General features: G+C 41.2%; 3 protein-coding genes across 6 annotated transcripts in view; 2 read left to right on the forward strand and 1 right to left on the reverse strand.

Annotated features, from left to right (window-relative positions):
- Positions 1-22136, forward strand: part of LOC133551230 (zinc finger protein 771-like) — a 172868-nt gene that overhangs the window by 139435 nt on the left and 11297 nt on the right. For 2 of the 3 annotated variants that reach the window (XM_061897765.1, XM_061897892.1), the window contains exon 1: positions 21565-21877. The exons of the other annotated variant lie outside the window; for it this stretch is intronic. In XM_061897765.1, the coding sequence (XP_061753749.1) occupies positions 21763-21877 (115 nt within the window). In that variant the 5' untranslated portion in view covers positions 21565-21762. Of the gene's footprint in view, positions 1-21564; positions 21878-22136 lie in introns of those variants that run through there. 3 annotated transcript variants of the gene reach the window in all.
- On the forward strand, positions 365-7535 carry LOC133553581 (zinc finger protein 501-like). Its single transcript, XM_061901987.1, has 2 exons — positions 365-663; positions 3021-7535. The coding sequence occupies exons 1-2, from the start codon at positions 555-557 to the stop codon at positions 4229-4231; spliced, it is 1320 nt and encodes a 439-aa protein (XP_061757971.1). The 5' UTR covers positions 365-554; the 3' UTR covers positions 4232-7535.
- Positions 15677-20695, reverse strand: LOC133549630 (zinc finger protein OZF-like). Of its 2 annotated transcripts, none has more exons than XM_061895376.1 (2): positions 20635-20695; positions 15677-17139 (listed from the first exon to the last, which is right to left on the reverse strand). In XM_061895376.1, the coding sequence occupies exons 1-2, from the start codon at positions 20648-20650 to the stop codon at positions 15908-15910; spliced, it is 1248 nt and encodes a 415-aa protein (XP_061751360.1). In that variant the 5' UTR covers positions 20651-20695; the 3' UTR covers positions 15677-15907. The 2 variants fall into 2 exon arrangements, with proteins under 2 accessions (XP_061751360.1, XP_061751278.1); XM_061895294.1 differs by lacking the exon at positions 20635-20695 and adding an exon at positions 18706-19254.

The raw sequence follows: 22136 nt of genomic DNA on the forward strand, positions 1-22136 counted from the left end.
ATAAAAAGTCACGGCACTTTGAACACATTCAACAATAGTACACATCCATCAGGTTGAGCAAATTATGACAATTAAAAAAAAGAGAAAAGAAATGAAAAGCAAATAAAAAATAATTTGATCAAATATTTAATTTAAAAAGACAAAAATTGCTCATTGGCGACTTGTCCAGGGTGTACCCCGCCTTCCGCCGATTGTAGCTGAGATAGGCGCCAGCGCCCCCCGCGAACCCAAAAGGGAACAAGCGGTAGGAAATGGATGGATGGAAAACGGCCCCGCATGATTACATTTTCTCAGTGGAAAAAGTTTGGACACCCCTGCCTTACCTGAAGATGGCGGTAATGCGCACCAGAAGGTTGCTTGCCAACCGCCATTAAACCAAAGAAGAAGAAGACAAATAAGTAATATGGCGGACTTTACAAAAGAAGTTGAACATTGTACGATCTTACAGACACGTAGATTTTCAAAAGATTCGTCTTTTCAAAGTCTGTGAAACGGAAGTTGTGTTTGGAGCCTTGCGGCGATATCTGAAGTGAAGATTGAAGACGTGATAGAAGATGGACGACTACTGCTATGCTAAGATGGTGACGTCATGTCAAAGAGAACATGAAAGACAATCAGAAACTTCCAGCAAATCACCAACGGAGATAAAGACGGAAGATGACGGTGAGTGAGTTGAAGTTTTGTCGTTTGAAAATTATTTCCGGCCCTGAAGGAAATGTCGATGAGAAATTCGCCCACTTTCCAACAATGTAAACAAAGAGGCGCCATGATTGTTAGCTTGAAGAAGGCAGTGGAGTTCACATCAGAGGAGATGAAAGAATGCAAAAGTCACATGAAGAAAGTGGAAGAACAAAAGAAGCGCGTGTGTAAAGAAAATAATGATGTGAAAGAAGAGATGTTGGGGAAGAGAAGAACATCCTGCTTCAATGACGTAGTTGATCAAAAATGACCATTACCCTGAGACGTCACTTACACGACTGTTTGATGTCCTCAGTATTTAACAAAATGTAACTAAAGTGCTGAGTTCGGTTTGTAAAAACCAAAATATCCACGGATACAGATGTTCTGTTTGATGTGTTTCTGGTTTCAGCCTTTTGTCAAGGAACTAAATGAATGGTCATTAAACACCACACACACACACACACACACACACACACACACACACATACACATACACACACAGACTTGCCAACCGTAGCGGGAGGTGTATATATTTTCTCATTCATGAACGGATTATATGTATATATAATTTTTTTTATTTTTTATTTTTTCCGGGGACGGCGTGGCGCAGTGGTAGAGTGGCCGTGCGTGACCCGTGGGTCCCTGGTTCAATCCCCACCTAGTACCAACCTTGTCACGTCCGTTGTCTCCTGAGCAAGACACTTCACCCTTGCTCCTGATGGGTGCTGGTTAGCGCCTTGCATGGCAGCTCCCTCCATCAGTGTGTGAATGTGTGTGTGAATGGGTAAATGTGGAAGTAGTGTCAAAGCGCTTTGAGTACCTTGAAGGTAGAAAAGCGCTATACAAGTACAACCCATTTATCATTATATATATATATATATATATATATATATATATATATATATATATATATATATATATATATATATATACATATATATATATATGTATATGTGTATGTATGTATATATGTATATATATGTGTATATATATATATATATATACATGTATATATATATATATATTTATATTTATATATATATATATATATATATATAACGGATTATGTACATCTATATATATATATATATATATATAGATGTACATAATCCGTTCATGAATGAGTATATCCGTTCGACCACCGTTTATTCATGTAGCTCAGTTCCCAGTGCCTTGTTGTATTTTTTGAGTTTTTTTTCAAAATTTTACCGGTCTCGGAATATCCCTAAATAAAGCTTTAAAGTCCCTGTGACGTCACACAGTGCTGCCAATGTAAACAAACAATGGGAATACCACAGCAAGATATAGTGACATTAGCTCGGATTCAAACTCGGATTTCAGCGACTTAAGCGATTCAACAGATTACGCATGTATTGAAACAGATGGTTGGAGTATGAAAATATTGAAGAAGAAACTGAAGCTATTGAGCGAATAGCTATTGACGCTATTCATAGCCATAGCATGGCCGAATAGCTGCGTTAGCATCGCCGGTAAAATGTGCGGACCAAACGATCAGGACTTTCGCATCTTTTGACACTGGAGCAACTTAAATCCGTCGATTGGTAAGTGTTTTTTTCGCATTAAATGTGGGTGGAAGGAAACGTAATATAGTTGCAAATGCATCTGCAGGTTATCCATACATCTCTGTGCCATGTCTGTCATCGCCGGTCAAATGTGGAGACACTCTGGTACATTCAATGGGGGTCTGGCGGCAGACACTTTGGCATCTTGGGGCCAGTGGTGCAACTTGACTCCCTCCCTGTTAGTGTTGTTACACCCTCCGACAACACACCGACGAGGCATGATGTCTCCAAGGTTCCAAAAAATAGTCGAAAAAACGGAAAATAACAGAGCTGAGACCCGGTGTTTGTAATGTGTTGAAAATGAAAATGGTGGGTGTGTTACCTCGGCGACGTCACATTCTGACGTCATCGCCTCCAGCCCGATAAACAGAAAGGCGTTTAATTCGCCAAAATTCACCCATTTAGAATTCGGAAATCGGTTAAAAAAATAGATGGTCTTTTTTCTGCACCATCAAGGTATATATTTACGCTTACATAGGTTTGGTGATAATGTTCCCCTTTAAAGGGGAACATTATCACCAAACCTATGGGTTTCAGGTGAGAGAGGACGCTAAAGGCGCGCCCCCAATATTGTTGTCCGGGTGGAAATCGTGAGAAATTCGGGAGAATGGTTGCCCCGGCAGATTTTTAGGAGGGGCATTTAAATCCGGGTGTCTCCCGGGAAAGTCGGGAGGGTTGGCAAGTATGCACACACATACAGTACATAGAAAAAAGTCTTGTCTGGAATTAAGTGTGTTTGTTGTTTGTGTCCCGCAGACGTCCAGCAGATGATTGGTCATTCAGAAGAAGTTTCCCCTCAGTCAGGGGGGAGCTCCACTTTGAAGCAGGAGACTCCACAACCACCACAAATTAAAAAGGAAGAGGAGGAACTCTGGATCACTCAGGAGGGAGAGTGTCTTCTTGGACCACAGGAGGCTGATCTTACCAAGTTTCCACTGACTGTTGTCTCTGTGAAGACTGAAGATGATGAAGAGAAACCACAAGTAGACAACCTCTTAGCTCCACTATCAGATAGTGAGGCTGAAGACGAGGTTGAAGTGACTTTGAGCGGCGATACAGACTGTGAAGATGATATGAGGACTCAGAATGACAACAAACACTCTGAATGTTCTAAAAAGAAGACCAGTAAAACATGCTCAATTTGTGCTAAAAACTTTTCAAAAAAGAGCGATTTGACTCAACACATGAGACTTAACACGGGAGAAAATCAATTTAATTGTTCAGAATGTGGTAAAAGTTGCACTTCAAAGATCAGTTTGGGCAAACACATGAAAACTCACACTGCAGAGAAAAACTTCAAATGTTCAGTTTGTGGTAAAGGCTTCACTGGAAAGAGCCTTGTGACTCGACACATGAAAACGCACACCGGAGAAAAAACTTTTAAATGTTCAGTCTGCCATAAAGGCTTTTCCCAAAAGACCCACGTGACGGAACACATGAAAACGCACACTGGAGAAAAAACATTTCATTGTTCGGTCTGTGGGAAAGACTTTTCTCGAAAGAGCCTGTTGACTCGACACACGAAGACGCACACCGGGGAAAAACCGTTCAATTGTTCAGTTTGCGGCAAAGGCTTCTCTTTGAAGTTCTGTTTGACCAATCACATGAGAACTCACACCGCGGGAAAAACATTTAAATGTTCAGTTTGCGGTAAAGGCTTTCCTGGAGAGAGCCTCATGACTCAACACATGAAAACGCATGCTGGGGAAATTGCGTTGAAATGTTCGGTGTGTGGGAAAGACTTTTCTCAAAAGGCCCCGACGGAAGAGCAGATGAAAACGCACACTGGAGGAAAAACGCTTGATTGTTCAGTATGTGGCAACAGCTTTTATTTCAAGTTCAGTTTGGCCAAACTGCAGAACTCGCGCAGGAGAAAAAACATCAACTGTTCAGTTTGTGGCGAAAGCTTTTCTGGAAAACAAGGTTTGACTCGGCACATGAGAACACACAGTGGAGAAAAAACCTAATTCAATCAACCAATCAATCAATGTTTACTTATATAGCCCTAAATCACTAGTGTCTCAAAGGGCTGCACAAACCACTACGACATCCTCGGTAGGCCCACATAAGGGCAAGGAAAACTCACACCCAGTGGGACGTCGGTGACAATGATGACTATGAGAACCTTAGAGAGGAGGAAAGCAATGGATGTCGAGCGGGTCTAACATGATACTGTGAAAGTTCAATCCATAATGGATCCAACACAGTCGCGAGAGTCCAGTCCAAAGAGGATCCAACACAGCAGCGAGAGTCCCGTTCACAGCGGAGCCAGCAGGAAACCATCCCAAGCGGAGGCGGATCAGCAGCGCAGAGATGTCCCCAGCCGATACACAGGCAAGCAGTACATGGCCACCGGATCGGACCGGACCCCCTCCACAAGGGAGAGTGGGACATAGGAGAAAAATAAAAGAAACGGCAGATCAACTGGTCTAAAAAGGGAGTAGAAATCTGCGTTCAAAGGACTCCGGCTTGTTAGTGATTCCCAAAGCCCAAAAAAAGTCTGCGGGCTATAGAGCGTTTTCCGTTCGGGCTCCAGTACTCTGGAATGCCCTCCCGGTAACAGTTGGAGATGCCACCTCAGTAGAAGCATTTAAGTCTCACCTTAAAACTCATTTGTATACTCTAGCCTTTATACTCCCCTTTTTCTTTGTGTGGTAAAAGCTTTTTTTCCAGGTCAGGTTTTAAACAACACTTAATTTAACACATTGGAGAGCAAAAACACCATTTAGTTGTTCAGGCACATTTTTTGTTATCACATGAGGAGTCTGGTATCATCCACAAATCTGTGTGTTTAAATGTGTTACCATAGTATCCTTCTAAGGCAATCTCTCAAAGCAAACTAAGCATTAAATCACACCTGGGCGAATTAAGGCCCGGGGGCCACTTTTCAATCTGGCGAGCCGGACATTCCCAAATTTTTGGGGGGGGATCTTTAAGATAGAAAGTGTAGCTGCCATTATGATGTGCAGTCATGTTTTCTAATGACCGTAAGTCTTGAATTATACTAAGTAGTTCAATGGTTGGAATCGGCGCTTATGGATGATATACCAGTTACTATGGTTATTATACAAACCCCGTTTCCATAAAAGTTGGGAAATTGTGTTAGATGTAATTGTAAATATGAACGGAATACAATGATTTGCGAATCCTTTTTAACCCATATTCAATTGAATGTACTACAAAGACAAGATATTTGATGTTCAAACTTTTTTTTGCAAATAATAATTAACTTAGAATTTCATGGCTGCAACATGTGCCAAAGTAGTTGGGAAAGGGCATGTTCACCACTGTGTTACATCACCTTTTCTTTTAACAACACTCAATGAACGTTTGGGAACTGAGGAAACTAATTGTTGAAGCTTTGAAAGTGGAATTCTTTACCATTCTTGCTTGATGTACAGCTTAAGTTGTTCAACAGTCCGGGGTCTTGTTGTCGTATTTTACGCTTCATTATGCGCCACACATTTTTGATGGGAGACATGTCTGGACTGCAGGCGTGCCAGGAAAGTACCTGCACTTTTTTATTACGAAGCCACGCTGTTGTAACACGTGGCTTGGCATTGTTTTGCTGAAATAAGCAGGGGCGTCCATGATAACGTTGCTTGGATGACAACATATGTTGCTCCAAAACCTGTATGGACCATTCAGCATTAATGGTGCCTTCACAGATGTGTAAGTTACCCATGCCTTGGGCACTAATACACCCCCATACCATCACACATGTGTAAGTTACCCATGTCTTGGGCACTAATACACCCCCATACCATCACACATGTGTAAGTTACCCATGCCTTGGGCACTAATACACCCCCATACCATCACAGATGCTGGCTTTTGAACTTTGCGCCTATAACAATCAGGATGGTTATTTTCCCCTTTGTTCTGGAGGACACCACGTCCACAGTTTCCAAATATAATTTGAAATGCGGACTCGTCAGACCACAGAAAACTTTTCCGCTTCGCATCAGTCCATCTTAGATGAGCTCGGGCCCAGAGAAGCCGGCAGCGTTCCTGGTTGTTGTTGATAAATGGCTTTCGCTTTGCATAGTAGAGTTTTAACTTGCACTTACAGATGTAGCGACCAACTTTAGTTACTGACGGTGGTTTTATGAAGTGTTCCTGAGCCTATGTGGTGATATCCTTGACACACTGATGTTGGTTTTTGATGCAGTACCGCCTGAGGGATCAACGGTCCGTAATATCGTCGCTTACGTGCAGTGATTTCTCCAGATTTTCTAAACCTTTTGATGATTTTACGGACCCTAGATGGTAAAATCCCTAAATTCCTTGCAATAGCTTGATGAGAAATGTTGTTCTAAAACTGTTCGACAATTTGCTTACAAATTGGTGACCCTCACCCCATCCTTGTTTGTGAATGACTTAGCATTTCATGGAAGCTGCTTTTATATCCAATCATGGCACCCACCTGTTCCCAATTAGCCTGCACACCTGTGGGATGTTCCAAATAAGTGTTTGATGAGCATTCCTCAACCTAATCAGTATTTATTGCCACCTTTCCCAACTTCTTTGTCACGTGTTGCTGGCATCAAATTCTAAAGTTAATGATTATTTGCAAAAAAAAACTTTTTATCAGTTTGAACATCAAATTTGTTGTCTTTTCAAGCCATATTCAACTGAATATGGCTTGAAAAGGATTTGCAAATCATTGTTTTCCGTTTATATTTACATCTAACACCATTTCGCAACTCAAATGGAAACGGGGTTTGTAAATAAATAAATGATAAATGGGTTGTACTTGTATAGCGCTTTTCTACCTTCAAGGTACTCAAAGCGCTTTGACACCACTTCCACATTTACCCATTCACACACACATTCACACACTGATGGAGGGAGCTGCCATGCAAGGCGCTAACCAGCACCCATCAGGAGCAAGGGTGAAATGTCTTGCTCAGGACACAACGGACGTGACGAGGTTGGTACTAGGTGGGGATTGAACCAGGGACCCTCGGGTTGCGCACGGCCACTCTGCCACTGCTCCCCATTAGGGCTGCGAATCTTTGGGTCTCCCACGATTCGATTTAATATCGTTTCTTGGGGTCACGATTCGATTCAAAAACTATTTTTTTCCTGATATAAAAGGATTGTGTATTCATTCAATACATAGATTTCAGCAGGATCTACCCCAGTCTGCTGACATGCTAGCAGAGTAGTAGATTTTTGTAAAAAGCTTTTATAATTGTAAAGGACAATGTTTCATCAACTGATTGCAATAATGTAAATTTGTTTTAACTATTAAACGAACCAAAAATATGACTTATTTTATCTTTGTGAAAACATTGGACACAGTGTGTTGTCCAGCTTATGAGATGCCATGCAAGTGTAAGCCACTGTGACACTATTGTTCTTTTTTTTTATTTTTATAAATGTGTAATGATAATGTCAATGAGGGATTTTTAATCACTGCTATGCTGAAATTATAACTAATATTGATACTGTTGTTGATAATATTCACTACTTTTGTTTTGTTCTGTGTGGTGTTTGTGTCTCCTCTCAATTGCTCTGTTTAGTGCAGTTCTGAGTGTTGCTGGCTCAGGTTTGGTTTTGGAATTGGATTGCATTGTCATGGTTTTGCTGTGTAGTGGTTTGTTGGATTGATAAAAAAAAAATTAAAAAATCGATTAAAAAAAAAAAGAGAATTGATTCTGAATTGCACAACGTGAGAATCGCGATTCAAATTCGAATGTATTTTTTCCCACACCCCTAATGGTCATCTAATTAGTTACTATGGTCATCTACGGTTCTCGCCCGGAAAAGGGTGGAGTGCCATCTCCGGGTTGGGGAGGAGACCCTGCCCCAAGTGAAGGAGTTCAAGTACCTAGGAGTCTTGTTCACGAGTGAGGGAAGAGTGGATCGTGAGATCGACAGGCGGATCGGTGCGGCGTCTTCAGTAATGCGGACGTTGTACCCATCCGTTGTGGTGAAGAAGGAGCTGAGCCGGAAGGCAAAGCTCTCAATTTACCGGTCGATCTACGTTCCCATCCTCACCTATGGTCATGAGCTTTGGGTTATGAACGAAAGGATAAGATCACGGGTACAAGCGGCCGAAATGAGTTTCCAGGTCTCTCCCTTAGAGATAGGGTGAGAAGCTCTGCCATCCGGGAGGAACTCAAAGTAAAGCCGCTGCTCCTCCACATGGAGAGGAGCCAGATGAGGTGGTTCGGGCATCTGGTCAGGATGCCACCCGAACGCCTCCCTAGGGAGGTGTTTAGGGAACGTCCAACCGGTAGGAGGCCACGGGGAAGACCCAGGACACGTTGGGAAGACTATGTCTCCCGGCTGGCCTGGGAACGCCTCGGGATCCCCCGGGAAGAGCTAGACGAAGTGGCTGTGGAGAGGAAAGTCTCGGGTTCCCTGCTTAGGCTGTTGCCCCCGCGACCCGACCTCGGATAAGCGGAAGATGATGGATGGTCATCTACGTCTCAGCAGCTCAGACGAGGCACCAAGCAGCGTGGACGAGAAGCGTTTCCACAGACGCGGAAGGAGATTTTCACAACAAAGTTCTAAAGCTTAGCGATATATCAGATAGTAGGTGGGTTTATTTTGTACCCTCCGCCTTCCTATTTCACCGTTTGTTGCATTTGTGTTCCGTTTCACTTGATTGGAAAATATGTCGTTCATATTTTGTCAATATTCTGTGTTTTACTGTTCATAGAAAAATATAAAATTCCATTACGCTTTTTAAGGCGGTCTGGCGTAACGTTTTTAGCATTCAATCAGATATTATTGTGAGGTTTTGTATAAGTGTTCTTAAAAATAAATATAGTGGCTCCCAAACACAATTTTTTTTCTTCTAAATGTGGCCCCCCAAGTCAAAATATTTGCCCAGGCCTCCGGGTACTCCGGCTTCCTCCCACCTCCAAAGACATGCACCTGGGGATAGGCCCCTCCCACTTCCAAAGACATGCACCTGGGGATAGTTTGATTGGCAACACTAAATGGTCCCTAGTGTGTGAATGTTGTCTGTCTATCTGTGTTGGCCCTGCGATGAGGTGGCGACTTGTCCAGGGTGTACCCCGGCTTCCGCCCGATTGTAGCTGAGATAGGCGCCAGCGCCCCCCGCGACCCCGAAAGGGAATAAGCGGTAGAAAATGGATGGATGGATGTTCTAAGTGATAACAAAAAACTTGCATTAAATGTTTTTTTTTTTTTACTTAGAGCAGTGGTTCCATCCATTTTCTACCGCTTATTCCCTTTTGGGGTCGCGGGGGACGCTGGCGCCTATCTCAGCTACAATCGGGCGGAAGGCGGGGTACACCCTGGGCAAGTCGCCACCTCATCGCAGTAGAGCAGTGGTTCTCAACCTTTTTTCAGTGATGTACCCCCTGTGAACATTTTCTTTAATTCAAGTACCCCCTAATAAAAGCAAAGCATTTTTGGTTGAAAAAAAGAGATAAAGAAGTAAAATACAGCACTATGTCATCAGTTTCTGATTTATTAAATTGTGTAACAGTGCAAAATATTGCTCATTTGTAGTGGTCTTTTTTTTAACTATTTGGAAAAAAAGATATAAAAATAACTAAAAACTTGTTGAAAAATAAACAAGTGATTCAATTATAAATAAAGATTTCTCCACATAGAAGTAATCATCAACTTAAAGAGTCCTCTTTGGGGATTGTAATAGAGATCCATCTGGATTCATTCTAAACATTTCTTCACAAAAAATAAATCTTTAACATCAATATTTATGGAACATGTCCACAAAAAATCTAGCTGTCAACACTGAATATTGCATTGTTGCATTTCTTTTCACACTTTATGAACTTACATTCATATTTTGTTGAAGTATTATTCAATAAATATATTTACAAAGGATTTTTGAATTAATGCTATTTTTAGAAAATATTTTAAAAAATCTCACGTACCCCTTGGCATACCTTCAAGTACCCCCATTTGAGGACCACTGACTCTGAGTGATGCTAAGAACAGCAGCTGCACTACTTTGATTGAGAAAGACATGGAGGGTGTTTCCTCGCCTCCTTTTTGGATTACAGAAGTGTACATCAATGATAATGGAATTGTGTTTGTGTTGTGACAATGTTGTGTAGTTGTGTTGTACATACACGCAGAGTGTTAGTTACCGAGCAAATTGGTGTGTGTGGAAATAAATCTGCAGTCACTCCAGTGGGACAACGATGTGAATGACTATGAGAAACCTTGGAGAGGACCGCATATGTGGGCACCCCCCCAGGGGAGACCGAAAGCAATGGACGTCGAGGGGGTCTGACATAATATTGTGAAAGTCTAGTCCATAGTGGATCTAACATAATAGTGAGAGTCCAGTCCATAGTGGATCTAACATAATTGTGAGAGTCCAGTCCATAGTGGATCTAACATAATAGTGTGAGAGTCCAGTCCATAGTGGATCTAACATAATAGTGAGAGTCCAGTCCATAGAGGATTTAACATAATAGTGAGAGTCCAGTCCATAGGGGATCTAACATAATTGTGAGAGTCCAGTCCATAGTGGATCTAACATAATAGTGTGAGAGTCCAGTCCATAGTGGATCTAACATAATAGTGAGAGTCCAGTCCATAGAGGATTTAACATAATAGTGAGAGTCCAGTCCATAGTGGATCTAACATAATAGTGAGAGTCCAGTCCATAGTGGATCTAACATAGAAGTGAGAGTCCAGTCCATAGTGGATCTAACATAATAAATGATAAATGGGTTGTACTTGTATAGCGCTTTTCTACCTTCAAGGTACTCAAAGCGCTTTGACACTACTTCCACATTTACCCATTCACACACACATTCACACACTGATGGAGGGAGCTGCCATGCAAGGCGCTAACCAGCACCCATCAGGAGCAAGGGTGAAGTGTCTTGCTCAGGACACAACGGACGTGACGAGGTTGGTACTAGGTGGGATTTGAACCAGGGACCCTCGGGTTGTGCACGGCCACTCTTCCACTGCGCCACGCCGAGTGAGAGTCCAGTCCATAGTGGATCTAACATAATAGTGAGAGTCCAGTCCATAGTGGATCTAACATAATAGTGAGAGTCCAGTCCATAGTGGATCTAACATAATAGTAGAGTCCAGTCCAGTCTAGTCCATAGTGGATCCAACCTAATAGTGAGAGTCTAGTCCATAGTGGATCTAACATAATAGTGAGAGTTAAGTCCATTGTGGATCTAGAATAATTTTTTGAGAGTCCAGTCCATAGTGGATCTAGAATAATAGTGTGAGAGTCCAGTCCAAAGTGGATCCAACATAATAGTGAGAGTCCAGTCCATAGTGGATCGAACATAATAGTGAGAGTCCAGTCCATAGTGGATCTAACATAATATTGTGAGAGTCCAGTCCATAGTGGATCTAACGTAATATTGTGAGAGTCCAGTCCATAGTGGATCTAACATAATAGTCTGAACGTCCAGTCCATAGTGGATCTATCATAATAGTGAGAGTCCAGTCCATAGTGGATCTAACATAATAGTGTGAGAGTCCAGTCCATAGTGGATCTAACATAATAGTGAGAGTCCAGTCCATAGTGGATCTAACATAATAGTGAGAGTCCAGTCCATAGTGGATCGAACATAATAGAGTCCAGTCCATAGTGGATCCAACATAATAGTGAGAGTCCAGTCCATAGTGGATCGAACATAATAGTGAGAGTCCAGTCCATAGTGGATCTAACATAATAGTGAGAGTCCAGTCCATAGTGGATCGAACATAATAGTGAGAGTCCAGTCCAAAGTGGATCCAACATAATAGTGAGAGTCCAGTCCATAGTGGATCGAACATAATAGTGAGAGTCCAGTCCATAGTGGATCTAACATAATAGTGAGAGTCCAGTCCATAGTGGATCTAACATAATAGTGAGAGTCCAGTCCATAGTGGGGCCAGCAGGAGACCATCCAGAGTGGAGATGGGTCAGCAGCGCAGAGATGTCCCCAACTGATGCACATGCGAGCGGTCCACCCCGGGTCCCGACCCTGGACAGCCAGCACTTCATCCATGGCCACCGGACCGGTCAGGAAAATGGATGGATAGATGGAAATCCCATTGAGATCAAAGATCTCAATTGCGGCTGAGATAGGCTCCAGCGTCCCCCCGCAACCCCAAAAGGGACAAACGGTAGAAAATGGAAGGATGGATGGAAATGCCATTGAGATCAAAGATCTGGAATGCAGCTGAGATAGGCTCCAGCGACCCCAAAAGGGACAAGCGGTAGTCGATCTTTGATCTCAATGGGATTTCAGCTGGTTAAATAAAGGCTCAATAAAATAAAAGGCGCAGAGAACAGCAAACGAAGGCACGTCAAAAGACAACCGGTATGGAGGTATAGTCTCAAATATATATCGCTCTCTAAAATATAGCGGTATTAACTCTAGTAGCAGTGTAACACCCAGCTCTAGTTGAAATACAGGAATAAGAAGTGTCATGTGACACAAATGTAAGATTAAGAAGACATTGTGGTTTTCTCTTTTGGGACAGAATTAAAACATTTATATATATTTCTTGGTAAATATCTGTGCTGCAACCCATCCATCCATCCATCCATTTTCTACCGCTTATTCCCTTTTGGGGTCGCTGGCGCCTATCTCAGCTACAATCGGGCGGAAGGCGGGTTACACCCTGGACAAGTCGCCACCTCATCGCAGGGCCAACACAGATAGACCTCCTGCTTTAAATATCTGTTTTTAAAAAATGAACTATTACATAATAATCAATGTTTTCATTTTATTTTTATTAACATCCAGCATCTGACATACCTATCCATTACATCATATTCACATTCATAATATGTCTGTTGTCTGCCCTAAATGTCAACATATTTTTTTGTTTACATCCCAACCAGACCTCCACCCCCCCAAAAAAACAAAAAACAATAGATGATAATCTTATGTAATGTGAGAACGCCTCGGGATCCCCCTGGAGGAGCTGGATGAAGTCACTGTGGAGAGAAAAGTCTGGACTTCCCTGCTTAGGCTGCTGCCCCCGCGACCCCACCTCAGATAAGCGGAAGAAGATGGATGGATGGGTAATTCCCCAATACATCCATCCATCCATCCATTTTCTATCGCTTATTCCCTTTTGGGGTGGCGGGGGGGCACTGGCGCCTATCTCACCTACAATCGGGCGGAAGGCGGCGTACACCCTGGACAAGTCACCAGCTCATCGCAGGGCTCCCCAATACATAACATGACTCAGTCAGGTTTTGCATAATGTGTCCCCTTCAACACACATTTGTTGTGTTGTAAATTTACATTTTAATTGAGTTTTTTGTTTTTACGCAACAGATATTAATTGCACTATAGAAGGAAAAACTTATATTTGAATTAAATACTTCTGTTTATGCGACTAAATAATATAAAGTACAGTTTTAGTAAGTGGATAACAACGTCTTTCAACACATATTTAGCGATATGGTGTCTCTCTCATCATACCTCATACCCATTATACCCATTATAGTATTTATATAGGTGTGTGTATGTATGTGATTATGTGTGTATATGTATGTATGTATATGTATGTATATATACATATATATGTATATGTGTATATAGATTGTATATATATGTGTGTATATATGTGTGTGTATATATGTAAGTGTGTGTGAATTTAAATGTATTATATATAGATAATATATAGCATCTATGCAGCAACCACTGAATGGAATTATATTATATGTATTATTGTATTATATATTGTATATATATATATATATATATTGTATATGTGGAGGGGGTCCGGTCCGATAACCATGGATGAAGTACTGGCTGTCGAGAGTCGAGACCCAGGATGGGCCGCTCGTCGGGACCCAGGATGGACCACTCGTCTGTGTATCGGTTGGGGACATCTCTACGCTGCTGATCCGCCTCCGCTTGAGATGGTTTCCTGTGGACGGGACTCTCGCGGCTGTGTTGGAGCCACTATGGATTGAACTTTCACAGTATCATGTTAGACCCGCTCGACATCAATTGCTTTCGGTCCCCTAGAGGGGGGGGGGGGGGTTGCCCACATCTGAGGTCCTCTCCAAGGTTTCTCACTGTCAACATTGTCACTGGCGTCCCACTGGATGTGAATTCTCCCTGCCCACTGGGTGTGAGTTTTCCTTGCCCTTTTGTGGGTTCTTCCGAGGATGTTGTAGTCGTAATGATTTGTGCAGTCCTTTGAGACATTTGTGATTTGGGGCTATATAAATAAACATTGATTGATTGATTGATTGATGTATAGGGGTGGGACCAAATAAGTTTACTTCTTCCCACTCCCTTTTGAGCCAATCTTGACATCTACAAAAGATTAGTCACATGTAATGTTTTCTATGCAGGTGTAAAAATAATGTATATATATATATATTTCTTTTGTATTTTATGTCATTCTTTTGTTTTGTTTGCATGGCTCAAAATAAACCATTCATTCATTCATTCATTCACCTTTTAATAGTAAATCATTCCAACACAGTAACCTGCATTTCAGTCAAGAGTTGTGTCGTTCGTCACGAGTGGCCGTGGACGGACTTTTCGACCGTTGCGAGGGGCCGCCTCGAGGGAGGGTTCCTAGAACTCTTGGGTCGGCGTGAGAAATGTGAAGACCCCTTTTTACTTCATCTTTATTTAAATCACAAGGCGGTACAGAACAACAAAACGAACGGCGACAACACATCTTTCCAAATGGCAACACATAAAAATGTATATTTGTTTAAATAAATGTTCAAAATGTCATAAAAAAAACATGTTCAGTAGTTGCCAGACTATCTTCCGTCCTATTTTAATGACCTTTTCTTGCCATTGTCTCCGATTTTATTTTACAGATCTTATACAAACCAATCAATACACTCTTTACTGAGTCATCTTCGTACACATTTCTGATTCTCTCAAAGCATTTAGTGCTTCTATTGATCTATTTATGATAAATATATCTGCTGTCTCTCGTACTCTGTTGGTTCTCATCGCCAGAAAACACAGGTAGATGATGTGAAATAATGAGAAATAAAACAGCCAAAGACTTTCATACCCTATTTTAATATAATTGCATGCGGAAATTTAAAAGATTTCAAGCCAAATATTACAATATTTTCGCATGAAAATCTAATCTGGCTGTGCACAGGCTACTGTAGTAAACATTTTTTTGTTGTAGTAAATTACACAAATTATATCTATCTTGAGTATAATCCGAGGCACCCACATGTGATCACACCTAAATTTCACTGCAGGACACAAACAGATAAGATCCTTGAAAAGTTTACATACTTTCTTCTATGTACTGTATGTGCGTGTAGTGTAGGGCTCTTTATAAGATAATCAGCGATTCGACTATCAAATTAGTATCTCACCTTTCACAGGAACGTACAGCAAACTCCACTGTTCAAACACAGAAACAACAGTATATTATTCACCCAGAATATCCATCCATCCATCCATTTTCTACCGCTTATTCCCTTACTTGGAAATTACCCAGCTGAAGCCGGCATTCAAAAAGCACAAAAGCTCTGAGTCTGTTTGCATAAAGCAAAAATATTCTTTAGTAGATTATTGCATAGTGTTCAAATCTGAGACAAAAATATGTTGATTGACAGTCTTCCTTCAATAATTATTCATATACTTTAGTTAAGTAAATCCACTTACAAAATGTTTATATAGGGTTTTTTTTCCTCCAAAATCGTGCGGCCTAAATGTTCAACAGTTGTCTTCTTCTGTGTGTCTTTTCAAGTGATGAGTCAAATTGCTGTTTCGAGTGAAGCTTTTAGCACAAACAGAGCAACTAAATGTTTTTTGCCCAGTGTGTTTCATCAAGTGTCGAGTCAAACCCGATCTGGAAAAAAAGACTTTACTACAAACCGAGCAATTAAAGGTTATTTCTTTTGTGTGTCGTCTTGCGTGTTCCATCAAATTGCCCTTTCGAGAAAAGGTTTTTTCACAAACTGAACAACTGAAGGGCTTTTGTCCAGTGTGTTTCATCATGTGTTCAGTCAAACCTGACCTAGAAGAACAGCGTTTGCTACAAACTGAGCAATTAAATGATTTATTTCCCGTGTGTGCGCTCGTGTCCGCGTGTGTTCTCATGTGTTGCGTCAAATACCTATTTTGAGAGAAGTTTTTCCCACAAACCGAACAACTAAATGTTTTTTGTCCGTTGTGTGTCATAGCGTGTTGCGTCAAACCCGATCTGGAAAAAAAGTTTTTACTACAAACTGTGCAAATAAATGTTTTGTCTTTTGAGTGTCTTCTCATGTGTTCTGTCAAATTGCTCTTTTGAGAAAAGCATTTCCCACACACCGAGCAGTTGAATGGTTTTTCTCCTGTGTGTTTTCTCATGTGTTGAGTCAAATGGCACTTTTTAGTAAAGCTTTGTCCACAAGCTGAACAGTAAAATGTTTTTCCTCCTGTGTGCTTCCTCATGTGTTGAGTCAAACTGCGGTTGTGAGTAAAGTTTTTACTACAAACGGAACAATTAAATGTATTTTCTCCTGTGTGTGTTAAATTGCTCTTTTTTCCAACGCTTTTATCAAAAACTGAACAGGTCAAACATTTTCTACCTCTCTTCTTTGTAGAGCATTCAGAGTGTTTGTTGTCAGTGCGAGTCTTCATATCACCTTCACAGTCTGTATCGCTGCTCAAAGGTACTTCAACCTCGTCTTCAGCCTCACTATCTGATAGTGGAGCTAAGAGGTTGTCTACTTGTGGTTTCTCTTCATCTTCATCAGTCTTCACAGAGACAACAGTCAGTGGAAACTTGGTGAGATCATTTTCCTGCGGTTCTAGAAGACACTCTCCCTCCTGCGTGATGCAGAGTTCCTCCTCTTCCTTTTTAATGCGGGGTGGTTGTGGAGTCTCCTGCTTCAAAGTGGAGCTCGCCCCGGGAGATTGAGGGGAAAGTTCTTCTGGATGACCAATCAGCTGCTGGACGTCTACGGGACACGATTAACACAAACTTAAGCTCAGACATGATCCCACTTTCTTCCATGTACTGTATGTGTGTGTAGTGTTTTATGGCCATACATTTAGTGCCTTGCTAAAATGAATGGACATTTCACCACACCTAGCATGTGTGTGTGTGTGTGACAATCATCGGTACTTTAACTTTACTTTAAAGGCCGACTGAAATACGATTTTCTTATTTAAACGCGGATAGCAGGTCCATTTCATGTGTCATTCTTGATCATTTCGCGATATTGCCATATTTTTGCTGAAAGGATTCAGTAGAGAACATCGACGATAAAGTTTGCAACTTTTGGTGCTGATTAAAAAAGCCTTGCCTGTACCGGAAGTAGCAGACGATGTGCGCATGACGTCACGGGTTGTGGAGCTCCTCATATCTGAACATTGTTTACAATCATGGCCACCAACAGCGAGAGCGATTCGGACCGAGAAAGCGACGATTTCCCCATTAATTTGAGCGAGGATGAAAGATTCGTGGATGAGGAAAGTGAGTGTGAAGGACTAGAGGGCAGTGGGAGCGATTCATAGAGGGAAGATGCTATGAGAGGCGCCTTGGCAGCCGTGGGGGTGGCAGGACCACTCGGCCAGGCCCAACCGCAACAAGGGATAGCGCTATAATTGAATTATTATATTTATATAGCGCTTTTTCCTCAAGTGACTCAAAGCGCTTTACGTAGTGAAACCCAGTAACTAAGTTACAATTAAACCAGTGTGATTGGCACTGGGAGCAGGCGGGTTAAGTGTCTTGCCCAAGGACACAACGGCATTGACTAGGATGGCAGAAGCGGGGATCGAACCTGCAACCCTCAAGTTGCTGGCACGGCCACTCTACCAACCGAGCTATACCGCTTTGAACCCGACGCTGACGGTGACGATCAGCAGGGCGCTGGAGTAGCACAGGACATGGATCGCCTTCAGAATACAGAATGGTAAAATGTTATTTATTTTTCGAAATGATCGCCGCACAATACACTGTACTTTATGTGTGTGGTCCAATCCAACCGTGGTCGCTCAACATCTCTGTTCCATAGTAAATCTTGACTGTCATCTTTCGGGAATGTAAACAATGTAACACCGGCTGTGTTTGTGTTGCTAAATACACCACAATACACCACTTCTCACCTACAGCTTTCTTCTTTGATGTCTCCATTGTTCATTGAACAAATTGCAAGATTAACCAACACAGATGTCCAGAATACTGTGGAATTTTGCGACTTAATAGCTGGCCACCATGCTGGGACAAAATGTCCTCTACAATCCGTGACGTCATCATACCGAAACGTTTTCAGCAGGATATTCAAAATTGCACTTTAGTAAGTCGACCCGGCCGTATTGGCATGTGTTGCAATGTTAATATTTCATCATTGATATATAAACTATCAGACTGCGTGGTCGCTAGTAGTGGCTTTCAGTAGGCCTTTAATAAAACCAAAATTCTAATGATTTATATTTGCTTTGTTAACTTACTTTGACAATTGTGGAGAACTTCCCTATCAAAGGTTGACAGTAATCATATTATTCTTGTTCTTTATTACCTCCAATTCTCTGCGGTCCAGTCTTCTCTTCACACACTGCACATCTCTCAGTCTTCACCGAAATTTCTTCTTTCAAATCATCATTTTCTTTACACAAGCGGTCGTTTTGCTCCTCCAGTTTCTTCATGTGACTTTTGCATTCTTTCATCTCCTCTGATGTGAACTCCACTGCCTTCTTCGAGCTAACAATCATTGCTCTTTCTTTACATTCTTCAACTAAATCGTCATATTTATCCTCAAAACTGTTTTCGGTGCTTATGATTGCTTCCAAAATTACATTGTTGGGGAAATTCGACTCACTCATCTTCATTTGCAGTTTTCGTCTTCATCTCCGTTGGTGATTTGCTGGAAGTCGGTAGGTAATGGATGGATGGATGGTGGCGCCATCTTAGCATAGCAGTAGTCGTCTACGTTCTTCACTTCAGAAAACACTCCGTCGCTCCAAACTTAACTTCCAAGTCATGGGCTTTAGAAAAGGAAATATTTGACGTATCTATTTGCCGTGACTGTATACAGCTGTTTTATCGCAGTCAGCCATCCTGGTCTTTTCGCTTTGCGCATGCGCCAGACGCCAGAAACTTCCGGTCGATTACTGCTTTAAAAAATAATTGAAATAATATTTTCCAGGCACTGGTGTGCAGTGGGAGATTATGTAATTTCACCTATTTTGGGTAAAAATATTTCTTTGCAAACAAGTATTTATAGTCTGTAACCGTGTAATACTCTTCCATACCAGTAGGTGGCAGTCGGTAGCTAATTGCTTTGTCGATGTTGGGAACATGGTTTGTCAACCATGAAGGTTGTAATGGTTACTGCTTAAGCCTTTATTGTGAAAGTTTGCATCCTTACTGCTGTAACAGGATGTATCGGCTTCACTAACCGGAAGTGTAGTTTAGTCTTTATTTCAAAGTGCGGCCCCCACGGCACATTTTAAGAATACAATTGAAAAAAATAAAAAGTGGTATAAAAGAGCAAACAGGTGAAATGTAACACGAAATTGTTGCAATGCTTACTCTTATATATAATACAAATGAAGTTGATCTGCCAATAGTGCCCACCTTAGTGACCGTGTGAGCAGCTTTGATTGCTCCAAAGCCACTTTTTAACTTCAATTGTAAATGAAGAGTAGTCTGTTAAACTTTTCATGTTTGTCGTGAGGTCGTTCCATTCCTTTATGGCTTTATATGAAAAGGCTGACTGTGCAAAAGATGTTTTACATCCGGGTACGCTACACTGCCCCCTGGTGGAGGCTCGTGTGTTTCTAGTTGTCACAGCAGATGTAAACTGGACAAAGTGCTTAAGTGGCGCTGGTGCGGTGTTATTTAGGATTCGATGGGCCATTCGTATTGATGCTAGTCTTTGAATATTAGCTAAGTTTAACAATCTATATTTTTGGAGAACAGTTTAGTTTAGTCTTTATTTCAGGGGTGTCCAAAGTGCGGCCCGCGGGTTATTTTTTACCGGCCCCACAGCACATTTTAAGAATACAATTGAAAAAAAATCAACTTAAAAAGTGGTATAAAAGAGCAAACAGGTGAAATGTAACAAGAAATTGTTGCAATGCTTACTCTTATAACACAAAGCTGCCATGCAGGCGGTGTCAGGACTTTGACTTGGATTTGTTTTGCTTCTTCGATGCAGAGGGAATTTGGCACAAGCGAGATGTGAATGTGAGTGCACATTGTTTATTTAAACACTATAACTAACAAAAGGCAGACAAATGGCCCGCTCGAGGGCGGAAAACTTGGCTATAAAACGTATAAAACTTTATACCACTTTTTAAGTTGATTTTTTTTTCAATTGTATTCTTAAAATGTGCCGTGGGGCCGGTAAACTAGCACAATGGCATGACTAAAGACAAGAAACAAAAACGTGCACTGTGGCATAAATAACAAAACTTGCACTATGGCATAAACAACAAAAAATTACGTGGTATTGACAGCATAGAAAACAGAATAGCATGGCATAAAGGTAGGTGGGCAAGTAGACATAAGCAAAGTTCCCAGGACGAGGACAGAAACAGAATGGTATAAATAATGACTGTGATGATGATTACTAACAGGTGTGAGGCTGAGGACAGGGGCGTGACTTGGAGACCAGGTGGAAACTAATGAGTAACTACGGAAAAAAACAAAACCAGGAAGTGCAAAACGGGAAACAAGAGTCCAAAAACAAAACATAAACATGATCTAACATAAAAGTGATTTACAGGCATGACAGGCGGTTTCTTTCTTTCAAAAATAATAATGAATCAAAATAAATGTCATTTTGAATTATTGACCTATTCAATAATTCACCTTGGAATATTTTTTGGGGAAAATTTTGCATATTTTGTGTTTTGCCATATAAAAAAAAACCTGAGCTGTTTTATTAGTAGATTGCACAGTACAGTACATATTCCGTACAATTGACCACTAAATGGTAACACCCCAATAAGTTTTTCAACTTGTTTAAGTCGGGGTCCACGTTAATTAAATCATGGTAAGGATGGTCGGTGTTCGACCAAGAGGTAAAAAATTTAACTTTGATTGATTGATTGAAACTTTTATTAGTAGCTTGCACAGTACACTACATAATCCGTACAATTAACCACTAAATGGTAACACCCCAATAAGTTTTTCAACTCGAGGTCCAAGTTAATCAATTCAATGCTACCCAAATGATTTAAATATAAAAAGGGAACGACCGCTGCACAATTCTTGCAGAAAGATTGAGTTGTTTTAATATTTCTATAACGAAAATTCCATGTACTGTGACCAAGAAAAACATATGTTATTGAACAATTAAACATCAAACATTAGAACTGTGAAAACAAAATAAGGCATTTCCGTTATTTTGGCGCATGCGCATACCGATCGGGTAAGTCAGCACATCCGGTAAACAAGAAGACTTCCGTGGTGGGCAAGATGGCGGACGTAAAGAAGTTTGAGATCTAATAGCTGTATGTATTCACAGCTAATATAGAAATAAATTGCTCAAATAGTTCTTTTTTCTAAAGTCCAATAAGTAGAAGCGATGGAGTGTTACCTGAAGTGAAGATTGAAGACGTGATAGAAGATGGACGACTACTGCTATGCTAAGATGGTGACGTCATGTCAAAGAGAACATGAAAGAGAATCAGAAACTTCCAGCAAATCACCAACGGAGATAAAAACGAAAACTGCAGCTAAAGGTGAGAGTGTTGACGTTTTGGAATATGAAAGCTATTTCAAGAGCATCGATTAGAAATTCGCCCACTTTCCAACAATGTAAACAAAGGGCCGCCATGTTTGTTAGCTTGAAGAAGGCAGTGGAGTTCACATCAGAGGAGATGAAAGAATGCAAAAGTCACATGAAGAAAAACGACCGTTTTTGTAAAGAAAATAATGATTTGAAAGAAGAAATTTTGGGGGAACAATAAGAGATGTGCAGTGTGTGAAGGTCAAGGACAC

Source organism: Nerophis ophidion, linkage group LG01 (assembly GCF_033978795.1).
Source record: "Nerophis ophidion isolate RoL-2023_Sa linkage group LG01, RoL_Noph_v1.0, whole genome shotgun sequence".
Lineage (NCBI taxonomy): Eukaryota > Metazoa > Chordata > Actinopteri > Syngnathiformes > Syngnathidae > Nerophis > Nerophis ophidion.